Source organism: Macrotis lagotis, chromosome 8 (assembly GCF_037893015.1).
Source record: "Macrotis lagotis isolate mMagLag1 chromosome 8, bilby.v1.9.chrom.fasta, whole genome shotgun sequence".
Lineage (NCBI taxonomy): Eukaryota > Metazoa > Chordata > Mammalia > Peramelemorphia > Peramelidae > Macrotis > Macrotis lagotis.
The window spans coordinates 159324985-159337425 of record NC_133665.1 but is presented as its reverse complement, the minus strand read 5'-3'; the positions used below and the strand labels follow the sequence as shown (position 1 = coordinate 159337425).

Sequence of the window (12441 nt, the reverse complement as noted above, 5' to 3'; positions counted from 1 at the left end):
CTAGAGGATGGGTTGTCAACAGAAGCTCATTTATGCATCTGAGAATGAATGAGTCAGGAAGCTCTGTTCACAGAATGCTCTGTTCTCAAAGCTGAACCTAAACCAAGTGGAAAGGGATAGGCTGAATGAGGTGAAGCCCATAGATTTATTTTGTTTTAAGTGCCTTCTGTGTCCCCAGGCCTGAGACAGAAGAACGGTAAGTGGTTCAGTCTTTTATCTGTGGATCAGATAGAAATATGATTAAATGCTTAGTGTTCCTTCCCTATGGTTTTGTCTAAGTTAGGCACTCAAATATTTCATGTATATCTTTCTCCAGACTTCTTTGGCCTCCCCCATTCATAAAAGTGACCTGTCCCTCCCTTCAACTGTGGCAATTATTGTCTTTATAATTCCTATACTGCTATATGACAGCTATGATTTCTTGAGCTACAATTCAGATCTCCAGTTTTAATTTTTCATCATAAATGCCTTCCCCCCACAAATAGATTATAAGCCCCTGAAGGGCAGGGCCATGGCCTATGTTGCTTTATACCTCACCCTAAATGTAGCAGACCCTTAAAAAAATGTCATTTCCACAAGGGGATAAAAACCTTTTATAGTTCTTTACATTTTGGACTTTCAATAAAAGTTCAATGATTATTAACTGCTAAAGAGGAAGTCCCCCTTATTCTCACTGTCAGTGAAAAAAACTCCAGGAGCCCCAGAACCATCAATTTACTATATAACTTCTTGGCCTTTGGCTAAGGGCAAGTACAAATATCTGACCCCAAGTGGATCCTCCCTGTGGCAAGGCAATTCCTTTTAGTCTTCCTGATTGACACTATTATGCTCCCCAAGACTGTTTCAGACATTCTCATTTTTCCTCAAGCCTCCCACACCAATTCTCTCTCATCTCCCTTTCAACAGACAACTTGATGTCATGAACTTTACCAGTCCCCTAATCTTTTCCTCAAACCCCTCAATGTTGCTACCTCTTGCCCAGTCTCTTATGAAGAGGTGTCCCTTCTCTCAAAGGGCCAAGTTCTCTACTTTTGCTTTTGATCTCATCAATCATTGAACATTTTTTAAGGGATTACTATTTTCTAGTCACTGTGATAACTACTGGAATTACAAAGGAAAGGAAAAACAAGTCCTTGCCCTCAATAGTCTCCTTCTCTCCCCTTTGACCCATCATATCAATCTCTTCTATCTTTCTGCTCTCCCTCCTCTGTGGCTGTCTGTCTCTTGTCTGACCTCTGTCTCTTCTGCGCCTTGAAACCCCTTAGATTGTCACCTGTTTACAGGTTGTATCCCTCTAGTAGAATTAAGATCTATAAAGTCAGGGACCATTCTTCATTTTACCTTTGTACTTTTTGTTGTCATTTTCAATCTTGCCTGACTTTTCATGACCCTATTTGGGGTTTTCTTGGGAAAAATCCTGGAGTGATTTGCCATTTCCTTCTCTGGCTTATTTTAATGATGGGGAAATTGAGGCAAACCAGGTTAAGTGACTGACCCAAAGTCATACAACAAGTAAGTATCTGAGGCCAGAATTGAATTCAGATATTCCTGACTCCAGGTTCAGGACTGTATTTCCTTCACCACTTAATCATTCCTTTGCCTTTATATCCCTGGCATTTAACCTTGACTAAAGTGGGGTGATGGGGTCAAAATGACTTTTAAATTACCTCCCTAAAGACCTCCCTTTTATGGAAAAATAGAAGTGTGTTCTTGTTTAGTGTGTTTGAATAACAATAAAAGCATGTTGCATCAATGAATTATAGGGGAAAAATTAGTTCCTAAAGAGGCCAGCCTTGTTCATAAATGCTCCAGGTTGGAGAGATAGGGTGGGAAAGCTTGGTACACTAAACCAGAGGGAGCCAAGCTTGACAGCCCCTGCCCGGGGCTTATCGTAAATACCATCAGATTGTAATATCTATTATTATCCCGAGTGGTTCCACAGGACTGCTGTTTTTCAAGCAATCCTTGCTTCCGGGAGCCAAAAGCATTCATTTGAATGTGATTTTAAAAGCGTGTTAAAAATCCTCTTTTAGAAGCTCAACATAAAATACAGAATATCCTGTAACCCACTTTACAGTAGCTACAGAGGAGGGGCTTATAATCTTTTCAAATTGCAGTACCCCCCCCCCCCCCAGTGAGGACTCTGTCCTTTCCTGAATCTAGTGGGCATAGTAATAATTGTGGAAGAAATCAATATCTATTGTCTATTCTAGTTCTAGGCACTATGCTAAGCTTTGTCAACATTTCATTTGATCCTCAGAACTTTGGCTTTTTTTGTGTGATTCTCATTTTACAGATGAGGAAACTGAGGTTAAGCACTTGTCCAAGGTCACAGAGCTAGTAAGTACCTAGGCTGGATTTGAACTCAAGTCTTCTGACTTCATACCCAATGCTCTATTTACTGCACCAACCACCTAACTGCTAATGGTGATAATAATAATAATCATATTCTAGTTTACTTATGTTGTCTCACTTGATCCTCACCACAACCCTGTGAGATATGTATTACTGTCATTCCCATTTTACAAATGAAGAAATTAAAGTTAAATGAAGTGATTCTCCAAAGGTCAAAGAGAAGAAAAATGTCTAAGGTGAGATTTGAATTCATTGCCTCCAAGTCCAATATTCTATCCACCATGCCAAGCTTTCTCTCCACAGTCAGGGTCTAATGGGTAGAAAAGGAAACGAAGAAAAGCAGGAGCAAAGAATGAGGAAGGCCAGTAGTCAATAAACAAATATTGAAAATACAAATAGGAAAAAGAGAGTTCCTGCCCTCAAGGAGTTTATAATTTAATAGAAATTAACACACAAAAATACATCAAAAAGGGAGAGATAGAGAAGAGACAGCAGGAGTAGATGTGGTGGAGAAGACAAAGAGGGTCAAAATGGTGGCAGCTGAAAGGCAAATGGGATGTCAGTCCTGTTTCCTTCCTTAAATGGACAATTTATGACTTCAGTCAGAGGGGCAGAGGGCACTCATCATGTACGAGTAACTAGGCTGATTAGATCTTGCAAGATAATGAGATTTCCCAATGATGAGTTGCTTGGGGGCATGGTGAAGAAGGTAAAGGAAGTACACACTGAGTACAGCTGGAAGGAAATGAGATTCTCTGAAGAGAGGAAAAGAAAGGATAAATAGGAAAGAAAAATGAGGGAAGAAAAAAGAAAAAGACCATTTCTCCTTTTGACTCTATTCTCTAGTGATTCCCTATCATATCTTGTCATTCTAGTCCCAGGCTGCAGCCTCTGTCTAACCAGTGGTCCAGCCCAACTGGTCATCTTCGTCTGACTCATCTGAGATAGTCCACCTACTACCTTCATGCCTATGCATAAGCTGTTCCTTACACCTAGAACCCTGTGCCTCTGCATTTTAGAATCTCGGGGGTCCTTAAAGAAACTTCAGGGGTGGCTAGGTGGATAAAGCACCAGCCCTGGAGTCAGGAGTACCTGGGTTCAAATCTGGTCTCAGACACTTAATTACCTGTGTGGCCTTGGGCAGGCCACTTAATCCCATTTGCCTTGCAAAAACCTTTTAAAAAAAGAAAAAGAAAGAAACCAGCACCACTATCTATTGTTGATTAGTCATGCCTCACTCTTTGTGACCCCATCTGGAGTTTTCTTGGCAAAGATACTGGAGTAGTTTCCTTCTCCAATTCATTTTGCAGATGAGAAACTGAGGCAAACAAGTGATTTGCCCAGGTTTACATAGGTAATAAGTGTCTAAGTCTGAATTTGAACTTGGGTCTTCCTGACTCCAGGCTAGGCAATCTATCCTAACTACCACTGTCCACAGGAAGCCTTTCTTGATTCTCCCAGCTGTTAGAATTTTGCCCTCTTTTTCTTTTCTCACTTGCCCATTACTCTCCTCACCTGAATTATGCCACCGGAATTCCTGGGTCCTGTATCTCTGGGTGTTCCAGAGACCAGCCCTCCTGATTGGTACTGAATGAGCCATAATTGCCTTTTGTCTGTTGATCAGATAGAATTTAGACTAAGTGGTTAATGTCTTACTGAAACTGGATTTACTAGCTGGCCCAAAACTCCAAGGAATGCTTCCCCTTTACACACTAGTCAATCCCCCTAGACCATTTAACCATCTGTCTGCTCCTATGGCGGTACCCCTCCTGTCACTCTCCTCCTTGCTCTCCCCTCTTTCTTCCTCATACCACAAGCACAGTAATCAAATCGATTGGACCATTGCTCCTAGAAAGGGCATCTCCATCTACTACCTTATATGGCTTTTCATCTTCCCTCTGGCTCCCTAGACTAAAACTGAAACCACTTCCCTCTGTGTTTTGTTTTCTCCTTCCTAGCATTTAAGCTTTTTTATTATCACAAATTTAGAACTGAAAGGCACTGTGGGGCCATTAAGTCTAACCCCTCTCATTTTACAAAGGAGGAAAGAAAGTAAGATCAGGAGGGGCAATGAGTGTCTAAGGCAGGATTCTAACCCAGGTCTTCCTATCTCAGAGTCTGTTGATTGATGATGACTGATGAATCTATTACACCACAGGCTTTGAAGGCATTTAATTTTTTTTTGTGGGGGGGTTGTATTTCCAGTGTTTTAACACAATGTCTGACCCATAATAGTGTTTAGGACCTATTTTTTTTTCATTCTCTCCTACCTATACATACACACAAATGCAGTATATTTATTTATCTCCCTTTATAGAATATTGACTTTTGAATAGAATATAAGCCTTTTGTCCTTCTATCCCCAGCTCTTAGTAGGTGTTTACTAACTTCATATTGACTGAATAAGAGAACCTCATGGCTTCAGATGTACCTTGAGGTGACTGACCTGTCACCCAACATCACTAAGTACCTGTATGAGCTTGAACAGGTCTTTTACTGGCTCTGAGGCTCAGATTCCCCACCTATAAAATGGAAGTAATCGCGCTAACTCTAGAGTTGCTCCCAGTTGTACACGGTAGGGAAGGCTTCCTTTGTGATCTTCCGGGCTCTCTATAAATATGAGTCATTGTTGTTTTTAGAGTGAGTCCTTAGGGAAGAAAATGAAAAGGAGTCTAAGGGAAGTGAAGTCCCAGAATGAGTCAGGTTTTGAAAACTATTAACAGAGTAGTGGAAAACCTTTGTGGCTGACAACTCCTTAACTCATTCTGTCTTGTTCTGTGGGGAAGGTGCTAGAAGAGGGATAGAACTGATCTAGTATAAATAGATTACAAGAACTCGAGAACATAAATGGAAAGGAAAATCCATTTTCAATGCATTATTTAATGGAAATGGAAAACCTAAGGTCCTAAGGAAAGTCAATGAATGAATGAATGCATGAATCAGTGAGACTTCATTAAACAATTTCCTGTGTGCTAGTCACTGTGCTAAAGGACCTCTTTACCTCTGCAAATAATGGAGTGAATTAGGGACAGAAATTCAAAAGACAGTATTGTTCAAAAGTCATTTTTTTTAAAATTGTGGCAATTTTGAACTAAAACGTCAAAACTGTATATTGTATTGTGGTTTCCATGGGGGCCACAAGAACTGAAAGTTTAATGGGATTCAGAACTAGAAGAGGCTCTTAAGCTTACTTTGTCTAACCCTCTCAGTTTGTGAATGTAGAAAACAAAGGCTTCAGCTGGTGAGGGGAATTTGGTGATGCCACCTGTGAAGTTAGCTCAACATGCTGTCTTTGTAAATAAATCATTAGTTCGTTTCATGTGTTACTTTTCTAATGAATAAATTATTTTTTCATCTTCATGTTATGACCACTGAGAAACTGGAATGAAGCAGTGACTTATGCAAACCTTAGAATTTGGATCCCAATGTTCTTTGACCCAACAGTCATGAACACTTGGAACAAAGTAGAATTTTGATGACGTCTAGTCTTTCCTTTATCTCCTCACCTTCATGTACCCTATACCATGTCTAGGCCAGAATTATTGTGATTATAACTGGTTGTTTCTTATCCTTCATTGTCGAAGGGGACCAAATTATTAAGATTATGGGAAGTATTTATGATTTGCAACGCATTTTATAAGTATTATCTCATTTTATCCTACCAATAACCTCGAACTGTTATTATAGGTAGACATTTTACAGATGAGGAACCTGAGTCAGAAGTTGAGTAACTTGCCCCAAGTTAAGTAACTTAAATGTCTAAGACTCAATATGAATTCAGGTCTTCCTGACTCTATCCCCCGTGCCACTCAGTCACTATTCTCTGAATATTGCCTTCATTCTTCTACCTCCAGGATTACTGGGCCCCCTCCCTTTAACAATGCCCTGACTGACTTCCCATTCTCATTTCTTCCTACTGAAATCAATGCATTCTATGAAGTCTATGGAGGTCACCTCTTGGTTTTTTTTTTTTTTTTAGGGTTGTTTGGGGTGGCGGGTTGCAAGGCAATGGGGTTAAGTGGCTTGCCCAAGGCCACACAACTAGATAATTATTCAGTGTCTGAGGTCGGATTTGAACTCAGGTACTCCTGACTCCAGGGCCAGTGCTCTATCCACTGTGTCACCTAGTCGCCCCGAAGCTACCTCTGGCATGAAGCCATCTTCAATTTTTTCCTAGAAGTGAACATTTTTCTGATTTTTCTATAACATTTTGGCACATCATTAACTACTTTGGGTTGTAGTTATTTGTGGGATCAAACCCAAGAACTTGACATCTTAAACCAAAGATCATACTAGTTATCTATACAACAAGATATATGTGTTTATTTATATATAAATGTGTAAAGCATTTAGAAAAACCTTAAAATGCTTTCTGTATAAATGCTAACTCTATAAATGTTCTTTCTTATTTAGCCATACTTTCTTAAGACCCCAACGAATAGGAATTAAGAGTGTATCTTGGGTTCTTATACAGTCCATGTTTTTGTGAAAGGAACATTAGAAAGAATGAAATTATTAATCTTGGAAAGATGATCATATTTGGTATCTAACTTGTTGATTTACTAAAATTGCTATTACCTGTGTGATCTTGGACAAATCATATAGTCTCTCAAGGTCTCAATTTCTTTATGTATAAAATAAGTGGATAGAAATAGATGAATGTATGGCCCCTTCCTGCTTTTAAATCTATGCTTTTTCAAGCCTGTGATTTTGATGAAATAAACTATATTCCTAAAGGGTATCAAGTTTTTCCCACCCCCCCCATGCAATTTTTGGTTCAGTCTATATGTTAAAACAAAATTATGCCTAATAATTTATTCCATCACTTTTTAACAGATTTCAATAAAATTGAGTTATAAGGGTGTGCACAGATTTTAGAGACCCAGAAAAACACAAAGAGGTTTGTAGCAGACAGAACTAGTATTTTAAAGTATTAGAAATATAGGTCCCTTGAATTTATATATATATGTATATAAATAAAATCTATTTTATTTTTATTTTATTTTTTGCCCCCAGAGTGTCTCTATGTGTTTCCATGCCAGTGGAATTACAGGCCCGACCACTGCATGTATGGCAGTAATTGTAAAGGAGCAGAACAAGAAGGTGTATCTGTTCTTCATGGCAATCGAGGTGTTTATCATGATGACAAGCAACCAACTTTCAAAGCATTATATGAAGTAATGCGTGATGTAAGTTCTATTCCTGGGGATAAACTTGTTTCCAGACAAAAAATGTGTTTTGTTTGAACAGTCATGCCCAAAGAGTAGCCATTAATGACAAGTATTTCTTGTTCATTCTGTATATTATTTTGTGTATATTTATTCGCATGTTATCTCCTACATTCAATTGTTAACTCTTTGAGGACAATAATTGTTTTTTGCCTCTTTTTGCATCTTCTGTTTTGGCACAGAATAGGCATTAAAGAACTATCTGTTGATTGATTTAGTGTGAGACATATCTATCATGTTCTCCAGTTCTAGAGGCTGAGTTTCTAAGGGATCTGTCCATGGTTATATCCTGCCACATTTTTATCCATGACTTGGCTTTGATTTTGAAATGGCTCAAAACTGGGTTGGGATCATTCTAAAATTGAATGACAGAGCCAGGATAAAAAACAAAACAACAACAACCAAAACAGCTTCCCTAGACTGATGCACTAGGCCGGATCCATGAAGATGTGAAATTTCATGGAGATCAATGCAAAGCCTATCACTCGGTTTAAAAAATCAACTTACCAAGTACAATCTGGGGAGGGGAATCATGGCTAGAGAGCAGTAAGAATGTGAAAGAGACATGATGCTTTCATTGAACTTCAAGATAAGTGAACAGTGACATGCCAACCAAAATAGCTAATGCCAGCGGAGGCTTTTATTAAGGAAGATACAATACCAAGAACCATGTATAGAGAAAACATTTAGTTCTGGCCACCACATAAGGCTAAAATTATTAAGGATTTTTTAAAAATTGTTTTTTGAATTTTACAATTTTTCCCCACTCTCTTCCCTCCCCACCCCCACAGAAGGCAGTCTGATAGTCTTTACATTGTTTCCATGCTATACATTGATCAAAATTGAATGTATTGAGAGAGAAATTATATCCTTAAGTAAAAAAATATAAGAGATAGCAAAATTACATAGTAAGATAACTTTTTTTTTTAAATTAAAGGTAATATTCTTTGGTCTTTGTTTAAGCTCCACAGTTCTTTCTCTGGATACTGATGGTATTCTCCATTGCAGACACCCCCAAATTGTCCCTGGCTGTTGCACTAATGAACTGAGGAAGTCCATTAAAATGATCATCACCCCCATGTTGCTGTTAGGCTGTACAATGTTCTTCTAGTTCTGTTCATCTCACTCAGCATCAGTTCATGCAAATCCCTCCAGGCCTCCCTGAATTCCCATTCCTCCTGGTTTCTAATAGAACAACAGTGTTCCATAATGTACATATACCACAATTTGTTCAGCCATTCCCTGATTGATGGACATTCACTCAATTTCCAATCCTTTGCCACCACAAACAAAGCTGCTATGAATATTTTTGTACAAGTGAAGTGTTTTTATCCTTTTTAATGACCTCTTCAGGGTATAGACCCAATAGTGGCATTGCTGGATCAAAGGGTATGCACATTTTTATTGCTCTTTGGGCGTAATTCCAAATTGCTCTCCAGAAAGGTTTGAATATCCAGGATTCTTTCAGAAAATGACCAAGTGACCACAAAGGAAAGAAGGCAACACAAGTTTATTAAGTTCTTACTTTGCTCCAGGCACCAATCTAGCCTCTGAAAGACCTTGATGGCATGTTATGGGATGACCGGCAAAGTCCAACCATCAGAACAGAATAGAATATTTGAGTATTTGAAGGGCTGTCACTTGGGAGGAGGGATTAGAATTCTTCTCCAAGGTTCCATAGGACTGAACTAACATCAGTGTATAGAAATTGCAGGTGCCAATTTTAGCTCAATGGAAAGAACAATTTTTGCAATTAGCTTCTTTGGAGATAATGAGTGTTCTCTTTCACTCGAGTTACAGGTTGGTTGTTCTTGTCCAGTCATTTTATCATGTCTTACTCTATCACCCCAGGTACAATAGTATGTCGATGCTATCCATGAGGTTTTCTAGACAAGGACACTGGAGTGGTTTGCCATTTCCTTCTTCAGTGTATTAAGACAAGCAGAGGTTAAATGATTTGTCCTGGATCACAAGTTACAAGTGTCTGAGGCCAGATTTGAATTCATCTTCCTGATTCCAGGTCCAGTGTTTATCCACTCAGCCACCTAGTTCCTTCAACTGGAGGAACCTTCAGGTTAGACAAAATGGCAAATAGAATTCTTTGGTCAATTGAAGATTTGACGACTACACTACACCAAATTTATAACATGTGTTCAAAGCCATAGAACATTAAAGTGCTCTGCTGAAAACTCCCAGGGGGTTATTTCAGTTCTATTTATCACACATTTAAAAAGGTAATGTTGACAAAAATAAGGTTCCTTTGGCTCTCATGCTAAAAGTTGGATTTATTTGATTTCTAATTGAGTTCTCAGGTAATCTAGTTTTGATAGGGGCAAAGAAGATAAGAGCAGAGCACATCACAATACAACACATTTGAAAATACTTTTTCCAAAATTTTCAAATCTAGAAAACTGAATTAGAGAAAAGAGGTGGGAGACTTCTGTTTTTAGTGATAATCAATATACTCAAATAACCAAGTGAGATAATTACGTACTAGAATACACAATAAAACCAAAGTGAGACAAAATTTTGGGCATGTGGAGGCAACTTGTGAGTGTCTTTGGCTAAATGACTGAGCTGATATTGTAGTTGAATTACAATGTCTAGCATGTGAACAAATTGTGTTACCTTCCTGGTCTTGCAAAAAAACATTTAAGATCATATTTGGGGGCAGTCAGGTGGCATAATGGATAAAGCACCAGCCCTGGAGTCAGGAGTACCTGGGTTCAAATCTGGTCTCAGACACTTAATAATTACCTAGCTGTGTGGCCTTGGGCAAGCCACTTAACCCTGTTTGCCTTGCAAAAACCTAAAAAAAAAATCATATTGGGACTGGGTTTTAAGGGACACATTGTTGAAGCATTTATTCAAGAACAAAAAAAAAAAATCTTTTGAAAAATAGCTATTTAAAATGGACTGTCCCAAAGGATTTCTGCCCTTACCCAACACCTTGTCAAAACCAGCCTCTCTCAACTTTCTCTCTTTGCCTCATCTCCAGCATTCATCATTGACTAGAAACCCAAAGGCATATGAAGATAGCTTGCCTATCTCACAGATAGTTTGGCTGTACTCCAGTAGACCTGCTATCCCAAACTGTACGCTTTGCAAGCCTAGCATCATTCCCTGCAACATGGAAAAAGGTTCCTTGAGAATATATTAGTTAGTGTTACTTTCCCTTCTAAAATACTGAGCAATAGAATTTGCTCATGTTTATATAATACATTAAGGTTGGTAAAGCAATTTTTCCATAATGACCCTTCAAGGTAGGGGGAAGAAGTATTATCTTCCTTTCATAGATGAAAAATTGAGGCTCTGACTGGTTATATGACTTGCCCACAGTCACCAAGCTAATAAGCATCTGGGCTGAGATTTCATTTTACCTTACTAGGTCAGCTCAGATTGCCTGGATAAGCATTTTATGGGTTTGGGGAAGAGAGTTAGATTCCCCAAAGTTCTCCATGACCAACTTAGTTTGGGAAGTGCTGTAATAAGCACATTCCACAAGAAAACTGTTCCAGGAAATAAACCAGAGCAACAACAGTCCATGTTTCTTTTTTTCAAACATACCCTGATAATAAATGAATGAAAGAATGAATAAATAAAAACTAAAAAGTCCAAGTTTTTAAAATTCTATTGAATACTGATCAAATGCTTTAATAATGACTGATCTATAGAATGATCTCTATTTCTGCTCCCTCCCCAATCCCCTGTTATCTTGCGTCTATTTTGTATAGCTCTTTATATGGACATATTGTATCCCATTAGATGACATAAACTACTTAAAAATAAAGACTAGGGGCAGCTAGGTGGTACAGTGGATAGAGCACCAGCCCTGGAGTCAGGAGTACCTGAGTTCAAATCCAGCCTCAGACACCTAGCTTTGTGGCCTTGGGCAAGCCACTTAACCCCATTGCCTTACAAAAAAAAACTCAAAAGGAATAAAGACTAGTTTAGTTTCTTGTCTTTTTTACCCAATGCCTAGCATACAGTAGGTGTTTATAAGTGCTTAAACATCTAGCACATAGTAGGTGCTTATTAAGAACTTTAAGAATGCTACTTGATCCAAGTAGACACAACCTTAAAATCCCTTCCCTGGAAGACAGTGTGAGTCTATTGGAAAACACATTGGCTTTGGAGTCAGAGAATCTGCGTTTCAATTTCAACCCTGCTCCTTTTACTACTATTTAATCTTTGGCTAGTCACTCTATCTCTTGGGTGTTTCAGTTTCCTCAGCTACAAAATGAAGAATTTGACTAGGTGACTTCTCAATCTTTGACCCTTTATGATCCTCCAAGGAAAAACCTCCCCCCGCCAAAAAAAATCAAAGAAAGATGAAAAAGATTTCTGTACAAAAGTATTTAAAGCGGTTCTTTTCATGGTAGTCAGAAATTAGAATCTAAATGGATATTGATATTTGAATGTAATGGAATATTATTGAACCATAAGAAATGACCAAATGTATAATTTTGAAGGAGACCAGGAAGATCATTATGGAATGATTTAGAACAAGGTAAGCAATTATACAATAGGAACATTAAAAGGAAACTCATTTTGAAAGACTTGAGAACTCATTGAAGCAATGCACATATTATATAAAAGTAGTTGAGTGGCACCATAGATGACTAGAAATGGAGTCAGAAAGATCTAAGTTCAAAATTGGCTTCATATGTCTGCTGTATGAATGACCCCAGACAAATCACTTTACTGCTATCTGACTTAAGTTTCTTCATCTGTAAAATAGGAATAATAATAATGATGATGATGATGATGATTATCACACCTACCCCTCCCAGGATCGCATTTGAAAAATGCTTTGCCAACCTTTAATATTATTGTTATTATTAGTAGTATTATTAAT

General features: G+C 38.3%; 1 protein-coding gene across 1 annotated transcript in view; it reads left to right on the top strand.

The window, feature by feature from the left end:
* The window catches only part of GXYLT2 (glucoside xylosyltransferase 2), a 76544-nt gene that overhangs the window by 56844 nt on the left and 7259 nt on the right, over positions 1 to 12441 (top strand). The window contains exon 6 of the mRNA XM_074198717.1: positions 7372 to 7544. Within this exon, the coding sequence (XP_074054818.1) occupies positions 7372 to 7544 (173 nt within the window). The remainder of the gene's footprint in view (positions 1 to 7371; positions 7545 to 12441) is intronic.